General features: G+C 50.5%; 2 protein-coding genes across 4 annotated transcripts in view; one reads left to right on the top strand and one right to left on the bottom strand.

The window, feature by feature from the left end:
• LOC143371115 (uncharacterized) overlaps nt 1-24,758 on the bottom strand; it is a 297,394-nt gene that overhangs the window by 155,085 nt on the left and 117,551 nt on the right. The window lies entirely within an intron of this gene.
• LOC143371614 (uncharacterized) lies at nt 5,918-6,758 on the top strand. Its single transcript, XM_076816967.1, has 4 exons — nt 5,918-6,129; nt 6,224-6,274; nt 6,395-6,518; nt 6,600-6,758. The coding sequence occupies exons 1-4, from the start codon at nt 6,058-6,060 to the stop codon at nt 6,677-6,679; spliced, it is 327 nt and encodes a 108-aa protein (XP_076673082.1). The 5' UTR covers nt 5,918-6,057; the 3' UTR covers nt 6,680-6,758.

The raw sequence follows: 24,758 nt of genomic DNA, 5'->3' as shown, positions 1-24,758 counted from the left end.
ACAAGAAGCATCTTTTATGTTGTATTACTTTCCGTCCGTCTTCATAAATAAGCAGTGTTCTAGAAGCATTTAAACTTTCAAAATTTGAGGGAAAAATTTTTTTTTTTACTTTTTCCGACTTTTTTCGAAAACCGTTTGTCGCACGAGAACAACTAACACAACATAAAAGATGCTCCTTGTCCGGATCTACAAATTTGTTTCACATATTTTTTTATTTAATCAATAACTTGGAGGATATTATATAAAATCGACTTCGCGAGCTGTTAAATTCTGATTGAAATGTTTAAGGTTCCAGGGACACCCTTTCCCGTTATCCGATCGAGCTGAAATTTTACACGGATTTTTTTTAATTATTTTGAACTATTCTGGAGGGTGCTCCGAAGAAAATCTTGAAAAAAAATTTTACCAAGAGTAAGTAAGAGCTACCCTAGAGGACAGTCATAATCCAATAGGCGGAGGTCAGTGCGCTGGGCGCGATAAAACGTCAAGAGATATCCTCTCGTCCGACGCTGTCCGTTTAGCTAAGTCCTCGTAATCCTGCGCGTCCTCCCGCGCTTCCTCCGTGGCCCGCTTATCACCCTCTTTTCTCGTCTTTCCGCCCCTCGGGATCCTCGAATAAATCGTCGCGGTCAGACGCCCGAAGCGGATTAATACGTGGCCCAATTAAGGAAGAAAGCACCGCGAAACGTCGCTACTGCTTGTGGGTCAGGACCACCCTCGAGGGTCGAAGGAAAAATGACGAGGGCTGGCGCCCACGGTCTGCACCCCGAACCGTCAAACTGACCGAGCTTTACCCACCACGGCTGAATTTCACGTACATGCTGGTGTATCAGTTTATGGACTCTTTCCGTCACGAAACAGCCACCCCATCTTCACGGGGGATTCCTTACAGCGTACGCGAAGATCACGGGCGAGGGTAGCAATTACTCGGACACAAACTGACCACCGATTCCCATTCAAATGGCGGACAAGTCCTCGGATATCGGTCTGAATGCAGAATTCCTCCGGTGAAAGACGAGAGCGGTGTTCTTAAGGCGGAAGCCTTACGGGGATTTTCGCGACTCGATGCCGGGAGAAGCCTGAAAGCTATACGACTGCGGATATATTTCGCTATCTGGGCTTAGAGGCACCCTCACCTTTCCTGCGAGCCCTCGCGCGCACAGTCGTCTAAAGTGGAAATCCCGACCGGTGCATCGGCGAGCCTCCCGGAGTGGAGTATCGTGTTCGAGCGTATTCCGCGCGGACGGCAGCGGCGTTCCCCGCCCGTCCAACTTTCCAAGAACCGCGCGAATATCGCGAGTTTAGCCTAGCAACCGCGTACCCGCGCGCCCGCGCCCGTTACCCACCTTTTATCTCGCCAACCCCTGTTTTTGCCCCTTCTTGCACCTTTTCGCGCGTTCATCGCGGCTTCCCAAGTTACCGCGGCGCCAGCAAAACTTGCCATTGCTCCCCTGGATTTCGAGGGAACTTCCCTGACAGTTCTTTTCGCTGTTCACTGCAACGTGGCAGTATATAGTTACGCGTGAAACGTTGGGAATTGATCTCGCTCTGAAACTGCACCTCCCCGACTTCCACATGGCTCTCTTCGTTATTCTTCGATTCAGAAGGACGCGTCCATGATAATCATCGCGAACGATGCACCGTCGAATCACCAAAATTACGCCCACTCTCGGGATTACTTCCAGCCACTCCATTTTGTTTATTTATTTCGAATGATTAGCCCGAAACGCTGCCCCGATGGCGGCGCGAGTCACGAAAAATCGACGAGTAAAATGGGAACAGGCGCGCAATTACGCAAATGCGCCCTGTCGATGCATCGCGGATATTACGCAAGGGCACGCGGATACGCGATATCGTTGGAGAGGGACAGAGGGAGGAAGAGGGAGATGGAGAGGGACGGGGAATAAAGATCTAAAAGCACGAGACCCGAATCGGCCCATAAATCCACGAACAGCGGTAACGCGGTCGTACACGGCCTAGATACCCTTGCAGATTAAGTCACGAGCTCTCCGGCACACAGCTACGGTGTGCACCCGGTATATTTATGGCACCTCCGAGTACTCCACACGGTGCCGTCCGTGGTACCTACGTACGTACGCGTGATCAATGGGAATTCGCGACGATGACAGAGCCATAAGCCTCGAGCAGAATGTTTCGACGGTCACTTTGTTCGATGCGACTCAGCCTTCCCCGTCTAGTCAGAGTTTCTTACACACCGGGAAGAAAAACCGAATTTCTTCCCCGTTCTTTTGTAATTCACCCGCGTCATCCGATCGTCAGCTCCCGCTGTTCCCAGCGTGCCAGCGTTATCGCGATTCGCGCGATACCGATTAAGGCTCGAATCCTCGTCCCTCGCATCCCGGCACGGGAATCCCGCGAACCCCTGAACAATCGAGGGGCGTGCAAAAACTGGCGGTTATCAAGATTCGCAACCCATTCTCGCGGCGATTCGCCGGCCCGATAATTTCGCGCGGCTCGAGAGGCGTCGAGGATTTACGGCCGTTTAAACGTGGCGCCGTTTAAGGGAGAAGCCTAGAGAGAAGGTTGGAAGGGAAACACATGGGTAAATTAGGAGTTTTGCGGCTCGTCTCTGCGGGCTGGTCGGATAAATGGATAGAATTGAATGGCGACGGCGAACGGTTCCCAGCCCCCCTTATTGCTCCCGGGAGACGTCGCGAGGGACGCTCGTCGAAATTAGTCTATATCTGGCGGTCGAGGCGGGCACCGCGAGGGTGGCGAGCGTGCTCCCAAACGGAGCCAGTTTGTTTTCCAGAGGTGACGGCCTCCCGTCGATGGATGAAGACGCATGTGCCTCGATTAGTATCATCTAAAGGAAGAGGAGGAGTTCTTCCTGTCGATTGCACCTCGTGCGAACCTCTAACGGGAAACAAACTCCCCCGACGTTTACACAGGCGAGTGGCAGCGTCGCTGGCAACCGTTTGCCTCCGTTTCGCCCGCGGAACAGGTTTCCCCGCTGCTCGTAAAAGGCGATGAATGCGTAACGGTGCTTGATGACCGAGTCGGTTATCCAAAAGGACGACTTTATCGTACAGGTTCCGAGCGAAGGAACGTTAATGCTATCGATTACTTAGTAGATCGTATGGAATCAGGGAAGAGCCGGCCGCCGCTAATCGATTTAATAACGTAATTTCGATTTAAGGACAATTACCGCGCTCTTTCGGTACAGTGTATCGATGAACCGTAAGACAAGACCAGGCTTCCCTATTAGGGCGGCCAGATATCGCGCGTAAATGGAAGGAGCACGCGAGTCAGGCCTGAACGTGATGAGGGAATCCTATCGACCAGAGCGCACCGCCCCAATCTCCGTCCCGCATTAGTTTCATCGTTAACGATGTGCCTCCGACGTATTCTCGTGGCCTATGTGCGCGGTTTAATCGTTACGTAAGTGCATCATGAAATGCTGGTCGCTATCTCTTTGACTGGGCAGATAATCGTGCCAATTAAGCTGCTTTCCCACGATTCGAATCGTGCCGGCACGGTACACGCTCCCAACGAAATCAATATCAATAATAGCCTCTGTCCCTGCGCCGCCCCTGCCCGCCACCCTCCGCGGCGGTATCGATATTAAATAATTTCGTGCCACCCGTTCGCTCGTAATCAGCCTGTAAAATTTTAACTTATAATCCCTGATGGATGGGATTACGCCGACAATCGAAACTGTAACCCGTTATTCGTCGCAGCCGGCCGGCCGACGAACAGAGGGCATCCCCGACGCGAATGAAGTTCGCCCAGTCTGCTTGAAATATTAATTCCCCGACGGGCACGGTCCGTCGACGACGAGCTTCCCGCTGGCCGTCACTTCTCACGCGATTTCTCGCGACATCAGCGACAACGTGACTCTGATCAATTATGGGCACCGGAGTTCAGGGGTTGCTGGAGCTCGTCCAATGGAGCAGGAAAGTCAATTACAAGCTGACAACTTCGTCCATTTCTTGCGTGGAAGTAGGGGAGACCGGGGCTAAAAGTTCCGATTTCGGTAAAACATAAAAAATGACTGGAAAATAATGTAGTTATTCTCTTCACTATTCACTAATTTCTTGTTAAATTTATTATATTTTCTGATTTTAAGCTTGTTTTTAGTATATTGTAATAGGTTTTTCATAGAAAGTAATTTATTTATAATCTCTTATAATATCTATACCTCTAAATAAAATTAAAGTACAACGCTCTTTTTATTTTGAAGATAGAGCCGTCGGAACAACTTACCCCCGGAACTTTTAGCCCCGGTCTCCCCTACACGCAGCTTCGGAGACGTTTCCCTAGACTTCGATCCTCCGCGATCCGTGGGGATATTAATATTGCCGAAGAAAAACTTGGTACATCGGGAGAAGACGGATAGCCAGACGGAAGTAGCGAGCAACAACTGCTCGAGGATCGCGAGACGCAGAAAATGAGATAGGAAAAAGGGAGCGAGGGACACAGTCACGGTCTAAATATACGCGACTGACGAACGATCTCGCTGAATTCGACGCCTTTTCCTTCCATTTATTTTCGCGCTTGTCCGACCAAGGCTCGGCCGTTCAACGCTGGAAACTACGAGGTGTATCGCTAAGCGTCGGTTCGCCCGTTTCGTGCACCGTTTCCTCGAGACGTGCTCTTTCTCTTCGCGGGATTAGCGCGGCACGATCGCCGCGCGCTCCTCGCGTGTTTGTCCAAGTCTTTCGTCGACCCCGCGACGGATTTAGATCCGCGCCGCGGGGAATTGTACCTAATCGCGTTTCTCCTCGTCACTTTAAATACCATCTGCCTGCGTTCCGCTTCAAAGGGCGACCGTTCGGTTGCAGCGTCGCTCGTCAACGGCCTCGATGACAGGAAAGAGGGATGATCCAGCGAAACGGCTCCGAAAACCACCGTTCCTCGAGGTGCAGGCGCCCTCGCACCCAGGGGGGAATCAAAGGAGTCGCGGCGATGAGAGCCCGAGGAACGCGACAACGAAGGATGTCCGAGGGCAAATTAACGCCGTTCAATTAGTTAACGAGGCAACGCGCGTCCGCGGATATTCGCGTCGCTGGCGGCTCGCGGGCCGGCCTCCACGGACGGTCGAGAGTTCTCTATTTGCCAAGCTAATGACTAGTTTCCAGGGTGTTCGGTAATCAAGCGAACAAAGGGCCCGACGGTCACGTCGAGTGACCGTCGGAGGACCGCCAGCTTCGAGTCGTCCGCAACTTCGACGTCTCCGTCGCGGCCATGCAAACGCGACCCTCTGTGTCCCACCCCTCTGGTCGCGAGGCCATATTCACGGGACGGGGATGGCTGCGTCCAATGGACCGGCGAATTTCCAATAGCAGAACTATCACGCGCCACTAAAACGAAGCGAAACTCTGCCGTATCGGGTCCCCTGCAGAACCGCCGCGAATACATAATTAATTTCGCCATGGGGGCTGTAAAGTATGACGTGAAACGGGTGGTCGTAACGCGACCCGACAATTTTTATCCACCGCTGAAACACCGCGCGGCTCCGCGGGAGCAGGAGTTTTCGGAACTTGTAAAGTGGCAGGGCTCGTTTGACAATTTTCTAATGCAAGTCGGTGAACGCGTTCGTGTGCGTTCTGCAACAGTGTCGGACGCGCAACGATATCGTGGACGATACACATCCCCGGTATCCGTTGCAGGATTACACGAATCGCGCAACGCGTTTCTGACAACAGCTCGTAAAACCGTGGAGCGCAATCGCCGCGGCACGCTTTACAGGCCATTCTGCTTTTCCAATTTAGATAAAGACTGCCCCGCGAAAATGAAGTGACCGAGACCGGCTACCCTGCCAGCGTTTTACGATATCGAGTGTCTTCCTTCCGCCGGCGAGGCCTCGGCCCGACATTCCGCGAAACACTGGTTAACGGGAGCAGTTACCGTGCAACTCGAAGGCCAAGCTGCATTTTATTCACCGTGCAATTGAAAACTTCATTTTCCTCGGCTGAAATGCATGTAGGTTTACTGTAGAGATAACGCGGAGTTTCCCAACGTTCTCGCAAGCTCTCGGTGTATAAAGAGCGAGTCTCCTCGGGATCGTCAGTGTCCGCCACAGGAGCTTGCAAGATGAGTCGTCTGTTTCTGATCCTACTGTTCGTGTGCGTCGTTTCGGCCACCAGGTGCATCGTCAACGACAAGGTACGAAGATACGGGCTTGCCGTACCGAACGAACGAGTTGTTCACTCGTTACTGGTAAATCGCGATCATGTTCTAATCGTGCTGGGCCCTACAGGACGAGCCGGAGGTGCACGTGATCCGCTTAGGAAGCCTCAGTGGAGAGTCAGTGAGTAAAATAATCTTCTACCGCGAGTCATTGCTTAGTAAATCACTCTGCGCCAGCGTCGGGCAACTACGTGCTAAGTAAAATTGTCTCCCGGCGGCTAAATTTCTCTCGAAACACCAGGACCAATCCGAGGTCGTAACCTTGGACCTACCAGACAGAAGGCGCAAGCGACAAGCGGATAGGCTGTGCAAAAACGAGAATCCATGCCCCGCGGGACACATCTGCATTCCGTACCTAGGATGCGGTGAGTGTATCGTAAAACCTGCGGACATCCAACGACCGCTCGGTGCGCCCCGTGCAAACTCTGTTTTTTTTTCGTTTGCAGTTAAAGGGCACCTAAAGAATGCTCTCCCGAAAAAAGTCGTCACTCCTCGAAGCCACGTACTAGCCACCCCAGTCGACTAGGCGAAGAAGCAATGACTGTTTTATGAGGCTTCGCTAGTAAAAACCTGCACTGTATGCACTGCTCGCAACAATAAACTCACTAGTATCCGGACGATTCTACGATTCGTTTTGACACTCGTTAAAGTGGATGTTGAAAAAATTTATTAACTTCGGTCGTCAAATAATCTAAAGTTAAAGTTACTTTTATGTGATCCGTTTATTAAGTAATTTTGATCTCAGTTAATTTCCAATTTTGATTCGCACCGCTGTTTGGTGATAAGATTAAGGGAGTATCCGAGGGCCGGGGCTCGATAATAACTTCTTTCGCGGCGTGGACACGGAAACGTCGCGAAGGAAAGGGGGAGAAGGACTCGCGAGAGACAAAAGGCTTCGACGGTGAGACGGATGGCGACGGATCGGGACTCGTTAACGCGAGAAACAGAAGAAAACGAGAGGGAGCAGCGTAAGGAACAGGGGGTTTAGTCATCGTAAATTTATCGGGAACAACTGGCTGCTTGGCAGAGTCCCCGGCTCCGTCTTAACCGCAATCCCGTGGAACCGGAGGCGAGGACCAGCCACCGCGCTCATAGATTTACAGTTAAAATCAATTAGCCCCTAATTGGCTTCGAAAGGTTTATCGCGGGTATCGTTTTATTGGGCGTCGGCTGGTCGGGGAGTAGCCCTACCTCTCTCAAGTAAGATTGATCGCGCCTCGGTGCTAGAAATTGCTTAAGAAAGTAATTTCCTCAAAAGGGTGCTTCGTTTGGATATTTCGAGCAGCATCGTTCAAGGAAATTTCGAAGACTCGACGGTGGAATATAAGCGAATTCACCGATAAAACTAGTAGAATATAGGTGCTTGCCAGAGATCCTGCCCTTATCGGTTCAAGAGAATTCCCTCGGTAAACGAGACTTGTAAACCCCCGTCGGAGAAGTTGGTGGAAGGGCCGTAAGATTTACGATTCCAGCAGGAAAAACGTAACAATCGTAATATCCTTTCCCCGTGAAAAGTCAGACGGTGATTTTTCATACGCTCCTCCGTCGTCACCCGCCTCCGTTTAATTCTCCTTTTAATGCAGGAGAAATGAAGCGTCGGAGTCCACGGGAAACCTGACGGTCTCGCGGAAACGATACCCTCGCGAACGGTCTGGAAATACGCGAGCGACTCTGATCCTCGCCTCTTCTCGCGCGAGTCGCACGATTTTTCCGAGACTTCCACGAAACTTCCAGTACGATCCTCCGACCGTAATAAACTTCGTCGCGTCCCCGTCACATAGCCCTGGTCCAGTTTAAGAATTCCGTTAGACCGGAAGGCGAAGAAAAGAGAAGAGAATCGGCGACGTGGATCGGAGTGGGTCAGATCGTGATCCAGCCGGAGGAATATCGAAGGAGGAAGGAAGGCGAGTCCTTCCCTTTCGTGGGAAGAAGCCCCGCGACGAGGAAAAGTTTAGCGGTACGTGCCGACGGAGGACGAGAGCGATCGTTAAAAGCCTTCGTCATCCTCGTCGTCTTGGTCGCGAAGGAGGTTCGAGTGGATGGCGATGGGAAGGGTGGGAAATCGAGGCAGGGCCGGGGTAGGCAGAGCGAACTGTACAGGCGAAAGGGAATGAAAAACTCGCCCACGCGGACAAGAAACACGATATTTCAGCGCGCGGGGGGTGCGCACCAGGCCGGGCGATTAATTGCCAAAATAACTGCAGACACGAGGAATCGTTTAGGCACGACTCTCGGAACATTGTTTACCGTGGATACAGCCGACTGGAATGTACGTCCCCGTGGACACGCGGGACATAATATACGGGGACAGTTACCGCCCTCGGCGACGTATATTACCCCCCACCTAAGTGGCGCTCTTTCGTTCGTCCTGGCGAACGACCACGGTTGAAATATTTCGCGTGGCTCGCACCAGACACCCGCATGATTCAGGAGAAGCCGATCGATCGTTTCGAGGCCCATCGAAGAACCGTGAGAGGCCGACCCCGACCGCGTGCAGGTGACAATCTGCGACCAAACCTCCATTTCCATGCGCAAGTCGCGGCGAATTATTATCGCCGCAGTATCCGTCTTGACTGTGAAAACGTCACTCAGTTTTTCCAACCCCGGAGGTGAGCAGAGAATGGAAATGATTAACGACCGAGCTCTTGTTCAGCAAACGATGAGTAGAGCAACGAGGAATCGAGTCTCCGCGAGGAGGCTGGACCTCTAACCCTGAGAATCCGCTGGCGAGAAGCGTTACCAGAGCAAAAAGCGCAAGTGCGGCTCGCGGGAACCTTTATTTTCGTCCGCGACTCCGCTTCGAGGCATGGCGAATTTATTCGACCGTCGCGCGATAAATAAAATCCACGCGGTGGGAATGGAGGGAAAATAGAGGAGGAGAGGACACGACGATGCGTCCCGCCGCGATCCGCGCATCACTCGGCCGCGAACCTTTCACGGCCCACTCGCAGAGAGCGTTTAAATTGACCGGAGAAAAATGTCGGCTGCTCGCGTTTAAGCCGCCAGCCGAGACAGATATTAGCCCGGGCGACGAGCTTTTAACGCCGGAATTCTCGTGCACCAGCTATCGACCCTCCGTGCGCGGCCACCGTCCAACGAAACCACCCATTCGCACGCTTCCCGACGCTCCCCGCGGCGAATTAATAAAAGCTCCTCGTTTCTCTCCTTGGAGAAAACCAGGCGCGCCGACAATTTTCAATGCCGATACTCGCGCGACCGCGGGGGAAATTCGTGCGGGCGAGAGTGCTAAATGATGTCCGCGGACATCGCCGCGACGCGCGTACCACCGTCGGGGGGAGGCTCTCTCGCTTGATAAATTCGCGACGGGACGCGGACAGTCTTCCGAAAGGACGGATCGTTTATTTGTTGGCGCAAAGGGTCTAGCCGGGTAAGCATAGGGAAAACGGCCCCAGCACCAATTTTAGTGTTTATGGGTTCCAAATCAATTTTACGGCCAGGTGATTTTTGTATTGTCGACCGTGGTTTCCGTGATGCTGTACGGAACATGCAGGATCAAGGATAAATGTTTTAATGCCGGCATGTAAAGGGAAACGAGCACAGTTAACCTCGGAAGAAGCGAATGAAGCTTGAATAATAATTGCCGAAACTCGTTAAATATGTAATTTTTACAACGTAATGACATTTATGAATATACATTTTCCTAAGCTTTCCTATAAAGTATCCAAAACATGCACGATTTTTCGCCCTTCCTATTGATCATGCGGCCGGCCCATTTAGTACAATCTGCCAACAGGTTTTATATACGTTTTATTTTTTTTTAATATGTTTCACCAATCTGACCCCTCTGCACCTTATACAGATAATACCTAAGTAGTGACGCTTTACTCCTGATTGCAAAAACAACCTCCCAAAAATTAATTCCTTTATTTCCACCCTTAAAAATAGATCTGCAATTTCGAAAAAAATATATGTGATAGAGCTACGATTTACCTATTACGTGCACTTTGGAACATTAAAATATCTTAAGTAGTTGCTGAGAAAAAAAATGGTAAAGTTTAGGGTTGTTATCCCCATATCACCGTAACGAAAGGGGGTAGAGATCTGAAATTTCTCTCAGTGTTTCTTTAGGCAAGGAGCATTATTTGGAACACATAAATACTAAAATTGGTGCTGGTTTTCCCTATGATTACCCGGCTAGACCCTCGAAGAGAGGAAGTTCGCCACTTAACCAGTGGAGAATGAAAGATCACTTTCGGGGACGGGAATATTATTAACAACCACCCCCTGTGTTTGAAAGTAATCGCGAGCTGGCACGAAACTTGCACAGATTACCCGCGGTTCCTCAATTAAACCGCGTCGAACCCATGCGCGTCTCCAGCTCCCGCGACCCCCTCGTCTACCAGAAATTCCCTGGCGCGCAGCGGGCTCTTTGAAGTCTGTCGAAGGAAGGTCTCGAACAGAGAGCGGCGCAATGTTCGCGAAAGGCGCGTATTAAAAAATTCCACCCTCGAAATTTCAGGAATCCACTTTTTCGTCGGTTCGGAGCGGAGGCTCGTTACAGGGCGCCACAGTCCTCGGAGTAAAAGCTGCCCGCGGAAATAGAGTGGAAGGTCGGCGAGGGCGCGGTATCGCCGAGCTTTAAGTATGATTTAGCGTGCACGCGGAAATAATGGCGCACGCTGTTTTCCCAGCATCGTTCATCCGCCTAACTGCCGGCTGATGGGCGACACCGAGCCAGCTCCGCGCGATTTCCAAAGTGTCTTGGACCCCGAGATTTGTCGTCCAGGATTTGTCCCTCCGCACGCGGCGAAATTACGCGTCGCGACGCCAGATAGGTAAGACTAGACGACGTAAGCGGCCACTGCAAATAGCGGACCACCTGGGCGACTTTACGAGCTCGTTCTCCAGCGTTTGCTCTGCTCACCACCTCTGGGCTCGACCCACAGATACCGTGTTCCAACGTCACGGTACTGTCTCGATTAAGGATCCGTTTAAATTCTATGGAGAACACCCTCCAACACTGGCGCACCATTTTGAAAGAAAGCTCAATCTGCTTTCAGCCGAGCAACAACGGGGGATGGTCTTTTGAAGCGGACAGAAGTCTTACCTTCCGCCAGTCAAAGAGGGGTGCCGGTTAATTTGGTCGTATGAAAGGCTAATGAAAAATTAATAAAAGCCCCGTGAAACCTCGCGAGTACGAGGAAAACGGTAGCGTCTAATGGCTCGCGCTCGTGTGCGAAGGAAAAGTCCTGGAACAGAGAGGGAAAGGGGCAGAGAAGCGGGAGAGGCCCGTTAGCAGCCACGGAAGTCATAAAGAGCCAGCAAATCTTTTCATTATCGCCCCGTGTAAGTGATACGTATATCATACTAAAGCGGCCATTTCGCGAGCATTATATCCAGAGGAGACTGATCCAGCAAGCCTGGCTCCACTGAGCCATCCTGGATGGTTTTCACGCCACGTTCTTGCGTAAGTGCGTATGAGGATTAAGCTACGGTCGTTTCTTTCCCTCGCCTACGCGCACAGTCGCACTTTTCCTCCCGATCGCATCGCTAGGTACCTCGTCGTTCCTTCCCGGCGCCTGCAACGTCTCTGCAGAGGAGGAAATTCTGTTTACGACCGAGTGGACCGATCGGTCACATGAACGGTGGATTTCCGAACGCGTGGGCGTCGTATAATTGCGTCCATGTGGAAAGTTTATCGTCGATGATGGGGGTTGTTGAAGTTCTAGAAAGCTCCAGCACGGTGAATTGATTTTTCCTTCGCACGACAGTGTCGCGGCACGTGTTCAGAAAGCAAAAATTTGAGTTTTTAAATTTTGTATTTCATTTCATGGAATTGGTAGTAAGCAGTCCTCCGACATAAAAACATCGTAACTTGCATCATAACACTGCATTTTTGTTGTAGGTATTTGTAATTTCTTTTCTTTCTTCTTTTTGGAAAATAAGCAAAATATATCCTTCTTTCGTTTTATTAATTAAAAATTCTTGCATTTAAAGATATGGATACGTAATAGTGCCTCAAATTATTACTTTTTTTTGTCGCATCTTCTAACTTCTGGAGAGAATTAAAAAAAAAAACGAAATATATCGGTTCTTTCATTTTTTTTTACTGCAATTAGTTCTTTTTAGGCCCTTTAATTTGGTGTAAATTGTATCTGTTCCCGAGTGCTCTCACATAAGAGGAAATACATTAATAAAACGAAAAATTGGACAAACCTGTGCTAGAATATTTATTTCTAAAACACACTGAGCTTTGAATTCCTTCAGATTCAACTGATAGTGATGAATACGTATAATAAGAATGAATAATTTAAAATTGATTATCAATTTCAAATTATTTAAAAAATTAATTTTATATTTTTATAATTGTCTCATATGTTTGTTATTAATTTGTGTTTAAATATATTAAAAAAAATATATGTTTTATTTGTTTATAAAAGTATGCACGATATAATTAACTAATAAAAATTATGTTCAAAAATATATTTTAATGAATTATTATATGTTAAAAATTAATTTTGTTGTGTACAAATATGATTAACATATCAATTACAGGTAAACAACTGTATCTTAATGGAAAATTGATTTTTGATTTTTTTTATATACTCGATACACTGTGGCACGGGGAGAAAAAAAGCCTAGACAATGACCCTTGACGCTACGTGGAACGCGTTACTACAGGGAACGAGAAAGAACGGGGTAGCGAGGAATGCATTTAAGGGAAACGTGCAATCGTAACGACTGTAAGATTGTAAGGATTGCGAGATCGCGTGGGTGGTCAATTAAATTCATTAGACTTTTTATTACGAGCGTACACGTGTTCTCGTGTACCGAGAAAACGCGTCTTTCAAATTGCAGCCCCGCTAGAGGCGAGGTTTTCGTAGCCGGCGGGGTTATCGGGACGTTATCGCGCGTTAACGTCGGTACTCGTTTCCTAGAAAGTAAATCGGCTCGCGATCGCGCGATCCGACCGGCTCGATTGCTATGCCGCTGGAACGTATTCCTGTGGCGGCCGTTTAGAGCCAGTAAAATAATAACGGCTGGGGTAACGCACCGTGAGCCTAAGTCACCCTCGGCCTATACCTCTCTTTTACGGCTGAAAATTACGGCTGCGCGACCCTCGAGCGTTTATGACCCTCGACGTCGCGCCATCGCCGCGTTCACGTCGCGGTCAGCCTGAAATCGTTCTGCGACGTTTTTCAGGGCCGCTTTCTTTCCTCTTTATAGCGGGAAATGTTCTACTAAGTATAATTTCGTGTTCCCCACGCGATGTCACCAAGGTTCGCCCACCTTCGCGCTACACCCGCGTGGACAGGCGTGAAAGGAGACACCCTCGGGGGCAGCGCAACGCCTCGACGCCGGGTTTAACGTCGAATTTCGAGGGACACGACTGGCGCCTTCTATGAATCACGATCGTAAAAGACACGGGATTCACGACATCCGATTAAAACTACGCCCAGCGCTCGTCAGCCTCCTCTCCACAAAATTGAACTTTCTCCCTCGTTGTGGGAAAGCAGATGTAGGCGGTCGAGCGCGCAATATTCCTCTCCCTAGGACGAGGACGCCCTCGAGCATGCTGTTCACGCATCCAGAGGTATTCCTCGAGGATCGGGCGAAAAAATTGATGCCACCGACATCTTGAATCCCGATATCGCGGACAGGCTTTTAATACGAGATAATTGGAAAAGTTTCGTCGGCGACCCTTCTGTCCCGTGACGCGTTGATCCCGATAAAAAAGCGGCAGCTTACGAAACTAAGCCCCCCTCCCTGGAATGCGTGTCTGATCCCGGCGAGTTCTCGAGTTGATTTTTCTCTGCCCCCGCCGCGAGCCTTCTTACCCTCGTTTCTTATCACCCTGCCACTGTTTCCGCGCGTGTACGTTCTCCTGCATCCTCTCCAGCCGGCCGCGAACTCGCAAGATTTCCCGTGTGCTTTCCACGCGTGTTCCCACATGCGTTCCCACACGCACGCCACACCGGGCCAGGCTTTAATCTACGCGATGCTACGTGAGGTGTTTGCGGTCGAGCCAGCCGTCTCCCCGTTTTCTCCCTCTTTCACCTACGATCACTTTCTCTGCTCCCGTCTTTCGTTCCTTCGTTCCTTCCCCGATCCTCCGCGATCTCCCACGTCTTTGCGAGCTCTGCTACCCCTAGAAACCCGGTGGACGGTCTGCGCCAGTTTTATCTCCTCCTTCTCTACCTCCTCCCATTCGCGCGCACCGATCGTATCGAGTTTCGTCTCTCTTCGGTTCGTCAAAGACCTCCAGTCTTTAGTTCCCCGATCCACCGAAGGCTGACAAAGTGGAATTTCCCGGGGGGCGAAATAAAATTGGTGTTAGAACCCGCCGCTGACGGGGTGCGCGCTACGTCCGCTATTTCTGTCGCGGAGCGTCGTTAGATTTACAGCCGACGAAAGTGTTCGGTAGGACCAGAAGACATCCTGGAGGGAGGCACTAGGTTTTATTACTCGGAGCGTAGAATCTTCGTTTCTTCCACTCTCGGTGGCAAGCAGAAGCGTTCCAGATTCAGGAGTTCAGAAACTTAGAGTCTCGTTGGCCCGTAATTAGTCGGAACGCAGAGGGAGCACGGAGACTTTAATATTTAGCCTCGTACCGCGAGCGTCCCGCAGGAAAATGTAAAAAGCTGCATGGTCGGGTCACGCTGGCCCAGGAGCGGTTTACATTTTGTCCGGCACGGTTCGCCTGTTTTAAAAGGGAAGCCCGGAGAGGCAGTAGCTCGCAAGGAGAACGCGAAAACCCGCAGAGTCTCAAAGGTGCCTTGAAATTTGCTGGTTCCCGCGGTGGGACGCGTGCCGTGCAACAACGACAGCGGCGTGTTCGAGGGACAGGGTATACCCAGAAGGATCAAACGTGATCCTAGCCGAGCTGGACTTGGCAAGTCTAAGCGGGCACGGCCAGGTCCTCCTATCTACCAGTTTCAGAACTTCCAGCCTTCTATCCTACGGGGACGCAATTTCGTGAGGATAATTTAAAAATCGCGGGATTAACGGTAAGCCTGCTCGTATATTGGCTTATCCTGGCCAGCGGCGGTGTCAGCCTCGGGCTCGCTGGTCTGTATTAAACGCGTCGCGATAATAACGGCCAATAACGATCGTTTTATACCCGACGATTCGTTTGATCGCGATAAAGGCCCCGCAAAAACTGTCCTTTTTCCCGTGCTAATTTTTGCGCCGCGGTATTAAATTGGAATTTTACCGTGGCTCGATGGAACCGTGGAAAAATCTCCGCTCTTCTCTGCCCGCCCTCCCGTTCTCCGGTCTTCCACACCGACGACGCCTGAAATCGAGCACGTACGAAACACCAGCGGGCCAGAGGGAAATTCCTCGCGTGCTCACCGCGAGATAACTCACGTACGAGGACCACGACGGATCGAACTAACCTATGTCCGACGACGCGGGAGAAAAATCGGTCTGTGATTGCGGGGCTCGATCGGAATAACGATGGACCGACGTAGATACGTCCTTTGGAATAAACAGACTCGATATCAGGATTTGGTAGAGCTAGCTTCAAGCCCAGAGCTCTAATTGAACAATCGAAGCTAAACTAGTATGGCTAATACGGATTCAAAGAGCCACCACTTAGAACCACTTGGAACCAGAATAGAAGCGCTCCTTCGTTAACCTTTTCCTCTGATAAAAGCGAAGCCTAAGGGCGCTGGATACATCCCACCCCAAGGCTCTCAGTGCCAAAGATTCATCGTTGGTAGGTCACGCTGGATTCGCATGCACACAGGATCGCGCGATCTCCAGCTCGAAAGAACGAGGGCATAAGTTACGCCGGGAAGAGGGCTATAAATCCCGGCATCGATGGCTGCGGGCTATGAATCAAGATTTTTGACCAGCCTCGAGTGACGTCCAGTGGCCAGGGCGGGTATTCCAGGATCCTGTGCAACTGAGTCCAGTCGCGGACGATCCCTTTAAGTCCCTTTACGAGGCGCATCCATCTCGATATCCTCTTGCTGCGCCCGTAAGAAGCATCGAACCGCTCCTCGACGACGGCGGGAGGCGAGAAGAATCCTCAGAGACAGGCTTTATCAGTGGATGCTTTCGAATAAATTTCCTCCTCCTCGAGGCGGAGGGGCAGGCGCGTTTTCGAAACGATTTCCTCGGGGCTGTAACGCTCGCCCGTGCTCGTACCATTCCCGACACACGGGGGACGAGGATCGCCGCTTAATTCGAGAGATCGCAGGGCCGCTCCCGACCCCACGAAACGAACCGTCGGGGATAGTAATCGGGCGTCGTTAGGGGGTCCGCACAATGCGTGCCAGGACGCGATTCCACGATACCACCCCCATTGTCTATCGGAATCCTCCCCTGTCTCGGTCCTGCTCGAGCCTCGTCCGTGACGACTGACTGCGGTTTAACCTCGGCGGTTTAGCACGCTCAAACGAGCCCGTTGTCCGACCCTCTTGCCATCTCGCTTCGACTCGCCTCTATCGCCGGACACGCGTGCCTCCCGATATCTGCGCGCAATTTAAAGACGCCCATGTGTGCGAGCGCTTGCGGTGGCTGGCAAGTGATCATCGGCGGCCAGGCTCCTTGGGATAACGAATTGCGCGCACCGTGACGGATCCTCCGTCCTCCCGCTATCTTCGAGAACGCTGCGCTTCCGTTTGCCAAACCATTTCTCTGCTGATCGAGTTAACGACGCCACTGATAGCTTCCTTCTCGGCGAGTCTAATGCCTGACGGGGCTGATAGCGTCTTCGTTCGAGGTAGATTGAACAATATTTTGAGAGCAGCCAGTCTTACAACGAAATAAGGCAAACAGGAGTAAATTGCTGTACCACGCGCGAAGATATTCCTAATTAGGGGTTGACAACGGAGGGCTGACAGAGGCATGTCCCGTTACCTCGAAAGGCGACACGAATGTAAATTGGACTCCTCGCGGGGGCGTCACTGAAGTATAACAATCCGACGGGGCGTCTCGCGATTTCCACGTTTAACACTTGGAGAAGTCGGTTCGCGCGGAACCGTGAAACGCAAAGCTCGCGATCGGCCACGTTCGAGATATCACGGCGAATGGGTTTAGCGAACGATGTTTGACAGGTTCGAGGAAAAAGTGGAGCAAGAAACGGGGAATGTATCGCGCCGCTGCTCGGAATCCTCCCTCGAGTGGCGAGATACAAGCAGCTGGGATAAAAAGTGCCCTGAAATACCGCAGCGGTAAACACCTCGCCAGCAACCCAATCACGGGAATTACCCCATCTATTCGGCAACACCCAAACAGATTTAACGAATCCAGAAAAAGCTAGGATTTGTAGCTCTCCCGCGCCGCAACCCCCCGGTATTCTACAAGAACCGAACAGCTCCAAGTGATTGTCCCATTTCGACCCTATCCTATCTCTCACGTATCGTCCCGCAAAACGAAATCTCTCTGCAAAGCCCCGGCGATATATTCGGCTCGCGCTCGAGCGAGGAAGCGCATTGGGGTTCGCCTCGAGGACTGCTGCCTCATTATTTTACATATTGTTTCGATACACAGTGGATGCGCAGCGGCTCGGGGTACGTGAGGATAGCGTCCTCGGTGGAGTCCTCGGCTTTTCGACGGACCGGCGGCGGCGAGTTGGGTCGATTTCCACGCGGCACGAATATAAATGCAGCCATTAAAGGAGGTTCCGCGAGGATGCTCGCGCGACGGCGTGCGTGCCGCGGCACGCGAATAGTAAATGATCCGAGGCAACGAGAAAATCACGGCGACATCTTGCTCGAGGGAAAACTCGTTCGCAAGGAATCCGAATATAACGATTCCTACGTAGAATTGCGAACGCGAGCATCTGTGCCTGCTTGCCACGCGAATATTCACGACGCTGGCGTGTTTGTGCCTCTCGCATCGACAGCGGTACGTCCCCTACTATTCCACTGAATAATCTCGCGTGCTGTTGTTTAAGAAAAGGTGTGGTGGCTTTTATGATCCCCGCGTTGCAAAGAGTGTCCTCGCGAATAAAGCACTTGCAGTGAAATTCCTAAGGGCCACTCTACCCCAGACACAGATTTATGCACGTCGATCGCAAACTACGATGACGAGAGAGCAACTCCTCCCTCTGGGACTCTGAAAATCCAGCATCCAGAGAATTCCTCTCCCTTTTCGTCGCGAAGAGTCCTCTCCCCTGTTATTTCCGAACTTTCCAACGGGCGTTCGTCGTAACAGAGCTCGGCTTAGCCTACTTCCCAGTCGCTTTGGTTTTAACGGAGACGACGAAGCACGAGTCCGTAACTTCTCTCTTCGAGCATCCATGGATCTCCACGGAATGCTAGCTACTTCCCAAATAACAAACTACTCGAAGGCTTCCTGGAGACAGGAAAACTATCCCGACGAAGCCTTCGGTATTGCATTAATCTTCCACAGCTCCGAATTGTCGAGACAGTAGAATCTCGCGAGACCATAGTGAATACCAATTGCTAGCGTTCCTAGCTACCTAATCCTCCATCGCGATGCTTCGATTCCACTAGCACAATAAGGAAAATTTCGTTCCCCGGAGACGAATCGGAACATGCTCCAATAGCGGAATCGAGTTTCCACCGATTGTTTGGATGTTGGGCCGAACGTTTCGCACATCCAAAGGCTGGGCGGCTGGGTGAGCAAGCGGCAAGCAGCCTAATTAGCAGGAAACTCGGAGACTCGGTGGCGAGCAAGGAGAGAGCAATCTCCATCGTCTTGGCCTCGTGTCCGCCGCGGTGAAATTCAATCTGAGCGGAAGGCCGTCGGGAAATAATTAGCACGGCGAGCGTCCCTTTAAGGTTCCTGATCCAGGGGGATCGTCGACGTAATCCCCCAAATATGAATATAATTTGCTGGCAAAGAGGGAGGGATACCGGTCGGACAGGATACAAGGAGGAAGCCGTCAGAGCAGCCGGCCCGAGGATCAACCGCCGTCGTAATTATGCTTCGTTCGCTGACAACCTGCCACCGATAATGAATATCAAAACGCGGCCGGCTTTTTCCGAGGACTACCCTCCATTAAACATACTCGTAGACCTTCCTGTACTCGGCGGAAAAGCAGTGGGACGAGTGGATGAAATATTTTTTTTTCAGCCCCACCCTGTCGAGGAAACGCTCGCCGCATTTCCAGGGATCATTTTAACGCGTCAACCTCTGCCGCTCGACGCGTCAATGCGGCCAGTCGCGACGCGGAATTCCACTCCGCGACTTCATTGTGAATCGTCGCTGGTTACTTTCGTTCTGATTGCGGGCAGAAATTCCCGTTCCATTGATCGTTAATTATCCAGCCGGTTGTAATGTACCGCTGCTTTCTCGACGAATGAAAGGCTGGCCTTTTGTATATTGTAAGCTGAGTGTCGCCATTAGCGAGGCCGCGCGCGCCCCCTGTCGACAGTGTTATTTATTTTTTTTTTCGTTAAACGGTAACGAGTAAATAAATGCACTAATTAAGAGTTAGAGGGCAGACCTACAATGCCCACGGAGGAACGGCGGCTGAAATATCGCGGTAGCCACTGCGGAATATACTAAATAGATGACTGCGAGAATGAGCGTCGGCCGTGGCTACTGGGAAGCGTTCCATCGAAGACGAAATAATCGACGAAATAACCGCGGCGCGGTTTCCCGGCGGAGCAAGGGGTTCTCGTCGGGGCGAGAAGCTGTCGCGTTCCCAGGTGGAAACCACCCTCTGGATATTGGCAGCCCGAGGAGATTAACACGGTTCTGGAAGGGCGTGGGTCACGAACAACTACCCTCCTCCCTGGCCCCTGCCGTCGAATTTTATCATAGGAGGGTTAAGTGTGGCGCGGAGGTATGAATTTCGCGAGCACTGATTGTCCGTGAGCCTGTACGTAGCCGAAGGATGATTCCTCGCTAATGGCCCCGAATAGTTGGGATATTTTTGGCCGGAACCGCCGCCGCCTACGCTCTACGCTGCCGGGGCGTCTGAATAGGTGCGAGGCCACGAGGGAATCTTGGCCGGATGGTCCCAACCCCTTGGCCGCATTCTCGATGCACCCCTCGCGAATGCTATCTTCCGTGGAACCAGAGGCCGAAGAATCGAAATAAAGCCCCCGGTGGAGCGTGTATTGTGCAGCCCGGTCCCGTGTCTATTCTCCCCGTTGCAGACCGGTGAGAGCTTAAGCCGTGTCTCGCATATATTATCGCTGGTAATACCCAGGCTGGGCGCCTTCGATTGTCTCCGGCCCGCGAAAGCTCGAGCAAGGGGAATAAGGACGCGATGCTTAGACCGTGGCGGTCACAACCTCGAGATTGGAAAGGGGGATGCGTGCGATTGCTGTTCGATACCTCTGCCGGCGTCAGACACCGAGGGACGGAGGAGAGGGAGGAGAAGGAGGAGGGTAGAACGGATACGAGGAGCCAATTGGTACGCCGAGAACTTCCAGCAGCCCGCGGATTCATCTCCAACGATTAATCTCGTCCCAATAATATTTGTCTCCGACGGCAGGGTGTGGCTGGTCCGTTGCTCCTCTTTATCGTCCCTCGGTGATTTTCGTTTCTACCTTTCTCCCTTCGATCCTTCCTTTTTTCTCCCCCTCCCCCGTCCTATCTTCTCTTATAAGCGCGGATGGGGTGAGGCGCGGCGCCGAATCGCAGCCACGAAAACCGAAATTGCCTGTTCGACGAGAAGTCAGGAGCAGGCCGGCCGATGCTCAAAAACCCATTATCCGAGCATTATCATCTTTAATTTGTTTTCGCGCCGGATTATCTTAGGGGATTAGTCCGTCTCCTTCTCCCTCCGCTCTTCTTTTCGCTTTCTCGTCGCGGCTGATCTCTCGATCTCCCGCCAAACGACCCCGCCGCCCCTCCTCTCGCCCGGCGAGATTCACCGACAGGAGCTGGCAATTACTGAAACGTCGGAATTGGAAGGAAGAACAGTATCTTCCTCTGCAATCGATGCTCCGCTCGCCTGTTAATGGCTCGTCGAACAGATTCCGCTGTCCAGGGAATCTGACGGGACCGATTGTTGCAATTATCATGGGCTTTTGGATTAATCGAATTCCTTGAGAAACGTCAACTCAAGACGTTTCGGGCTTGTCGAGTTATGCACTAGAGACACTCGCGGAACACAAACATTTCAAAGCGATCTTTCTTGTATCTATTATAGTGTGATAAGGTAAATTTCCCAATACCTGGACATTTAAGGTACGGCGGAAACGCGATTGAGAAATTTGCAGTTGTACAAGTCGATTTATATAAAAACGATTTTGCAATTGCGCGGGGCACTGCGTGTACTTTATCATTAAAAAAAACCAACATGGATATTGAATTGAATATTATCATTAAAACAAGATAATAAGAATACAAAGTAATAATTGCTAAGGTGTTAAATAACGATTCATCAGAAAATAATACTACAAGGTACCATTTTTCTAAAAATGTATTAGTTGTACCAATATACTAAAAAATATTAATTATATTCGCTTAAGAAAAGGTCGAGACTGTTTAGCAAATCAGATAAGAACAATACTAAAATGGTGTAAACTGGAGAGTTCAAGAAAATTAATTTTTATCATGAGTGTCACAAGTTTACTAAAAAAAATATGTACATGAATATATTTTATTAAATATTTGAATAAAATAGTGATTTTATGGATAAAGCGAATATTAAATGTAATAATCAGTATTATTTATACTAGTCTCCAGGTACTGGGACGTGTCCAGGTATTGGGACATTTACCTTAGTTTAGTCGGTGAAAGTGTCGAGTCGAAATTGGAATTCTTATTCGCTACGAACGCGAGAGAGATTTAAGAACAGAAATGTAGAAAGTAGAAATTCAAATTGCATACGTCGTTTTGCAAAAATAACGAAGCTAACAACTGAAAGGTACCGAGATAAAGATACTAATAAGCTTAACGATCCATCAGTGCATACTAAAAAAAAACCGAATCTTTAATTTAAATTCACCGTTTACTTCGAAAAAGGCATGCCAACGCCACCTACGGCGATGCCGTGGAAAACGAAACAGGTCCAGCGCGGGCGATAACCGTAGGAAACTGCAGCGATGTAATCGATGTGACGTACCGGGTGTCTCTGAAGTCGCGGCATCGGCGACTGAAAATTAACCACTACTACTCAGGGACCGGAGGAACCCTTTCCGAGTATCGCGTCGCGATTTCGCGCTCGATTACGGTGGCTTTTAGCCCGGGGGGAGGATTTGACGACGCGTCACGAGCATTACTCGGAGCAGGAAAAAGGTCGCTGATTAAATACACCGGTTGCACGGTGCTTTTCGACCAGGCGAAAAAATGCATTTCAATTATCAGCTAGCACGTCGGCTCGTGCACACGCACGGTGGCAATTTTGGCTTAACCATGGCCACGCCGGTAAATTCGCCCCGGTCACTCACCCGAAAAGCCAGCCGCGATGCCGTAATTAAATTTCGAACGACTCTCTGTCCCGCTCCGTCAAAAACCTTCGGAGTGGACGCTTGCAAAAAAAGATCGGAGCGCGCGCCACCAAACTGGAGAAAATAAATCCGCCAAGAGAGGTCTCGTTTTTCAACGAATCGAAAACTCACATTCCTAGGGAACAGTGACGCCCCATCTAGGCACAAAACGATTGCTGAATAAAACTCTCTAGATTCGGAATTACAGCTTAATTGATATGTAATTTCTCTGATTTACAAGAACTCCGAAAATTATAAAAAGCGAAGGATTACAATTCGACGATTAAATCAGCTGCCGTTTAAGGGTACTAGGCAGCCGTTCCTGTCTAAAATGAAGCATTTCTGTTTAAATTAATTACAGAGAAACAAATTGAAATTGAGACCCGTTCCCCAGCATGAAGCTTATCAACTACGCAAGCTTCAATAAACTTGTTTGTTTAGTCCAAAGTATGCATTATATAAAGAAACTAAAACCCTATTGAGATCCCATCGATGAGATTTTACCATCTCCCAAACCCCAAAACACGAGGTCTTAGTTTCTTTTCATAAAGAATAAGAGTTTCCATCAACTTTAATTTACGTCTGGCCCGCAATTACGCATTTTGTGAAGATGCTCGAATTTGTTTTGAATCGATTGGAACCTCCGTTTTTGAGTTATCACTGCAAAATAAAAGAAACTTTTTTTAAAAAGCCTCTTTAATAATCTATCTGCAGCGTCATATATAATGCATATTTTTGACTAAACAAACAAGTTTCTTAAAGCTCATGATGTCAATAAACTTCATGCCAAAGAACAAGTCTCAGTTTCAATTCATCAGGAACGACTGCCTAGTACCCTTAAGGAAGTACTTCTCTCCACTTCTCCTTCCTTCCGCCTGACCGCGAGAATATACGAACACGCGAGGAGCAGAAACAGGAAAGGGTCGCGGAGGGTAGAGCGCGATTAAATTGAAATATTCGGTGAAAAATTCTCGCTTTGGAATTCGATGGGGCGAGATTAGCGGGTGTAATTTATCGTCGTTTAATTATCAACAAAAAATCGCCACAACCCCAGGCTGTACGTGGGGGGGTTGCCGAGCACGCAGCGCGTTGCGAGGGTGCTGTATCGAGAAGGGGCGGCGCGGGTCGGATTTAATTTTAATCTCTGATGCTTTTAGCGTATGAGACGATTTTTCAAAGTCCCGGACCTTCCTTCCCTGGCCTCTGCCATGCCGCGGCCTCATAATTCTCCCCGGGCGATGTATTAATGTCGTGTTAGCGAGCAATATAACAATGGTGAATGGTCGCGTTTTGTAAGTGGAGCGTCGCACCGCTGCGATGGAAGCCACGGGGAGGGTGAACGCTGCGCCCGCGAAACGACGAACAAGTTGCGAGAAACAACGTTGACAGACACTCTGACTCTGACCCCTCGTCGAGAAATCAAAATGGTCCCCGGTACTTTGCGACGACACGTCTGCTGCGACCGTGCCGCGCGAGGGGAACTCGAGTGCAACCGGTACGCCGTAAATCCGGGCAGTTTACAGCGGTCGATTCGTTCCGGATCGAAAGGATCGATCCCAGAAGGAGCCGTCAGCCGGCGGATTGAAGACAAAGAGGTAATTTTCAAGCTTCCACACGCGGCGATCTGTTCCCATGTCGCAGGATATATCGAGCGTGTTCGTTCCGTTTGACCTAGTGGCGGCAGCCTGGCTCCTAAAAGGGCTCGTAGGAGAAGCACGATCCAAGGAAGGGCGAAGGGGGACCCAACGGACCGTTATACGCGAATGGTTCTACAGGACGGGCCGAGACACGCACGTTACGGCGCACGCACGCAGCCACGCACGGGCGCACGCACCCCGGTGATCCATAACATTGTCAACTCGACCAGAGACCAGGCGCCAATCTCCATCTGAGATAAAAGCCGACGACCGATCGGTCGACGCGTGAAATGCTCACCCCCGAAACGCGATTCGGGGGGCCGCGCTCGGCGAGCCGCCACTCCAAAGTGCTTGTCTTGGATGGGCGCACTTCCGTCGAGGGTTCTGCGGCCACTGATTGTGGGTTAACTGTACGATCGGCAACTCGCGGCCAGGCAAAGAGGGTGAATCGTAGCGAATGGCCAGTGAAGCAAGAACCAGCAACCCTTTGTTTACTTAGTAACAGCCTCAGCTAGACCGTTCCGTCCATTCCGGAGGATTGGATGGAATTTGGGTTACTCGCAGTGCGCTTCTAATATCCAAATGGCTGTCGCCTGCAGCTCGGTCAGTGTGACAAGACTCGAAGCACAGAGGAGTGCAA

Source organism: Andrena cerasifolii, chromosome 7 (genome assembly GCF_050908995.1).
Source record: "Andrena cerasifolii isolate SP2316 chromosome 7, iyAndCera1_principal, whole genome shotgun sequence".
NCBI classification, from domain to species: Eukaryota; Metazoa; Arthropoda; class Insecta; order Hymenoptera; family Andrenidae; genus Andrena; species Andrena cerasifolii.
This window is presented reverse-complemented; position numbering and strand designations above follow the sequence as displayed.

Bases quoted from the DNA above. Each gene is read 5' to 3' on its own strand.
- LOC143371614 (XM_076816967.1), top strand. From the start codon at position 6,058: ATGAGTCGTCTGTTTCTGATCCTACTGTTCGTGTGCGTCGTTTCGGCC. The intron at 6,275-6,394 runs GTGAGTAAAATA...TCGAAACACCAG, and splicing joins GAAGCCTCAGTGGAGAGTCA to GACCAATCCGAGGTCGTAAC. The intron at 6,519-6,599 runs GTGAGTGTATCG...TTTCGTTTGCAG, and splicing joins CATTCCGTACCTAGGATGCG to TTAAAGGGCACCTAAAGAAT.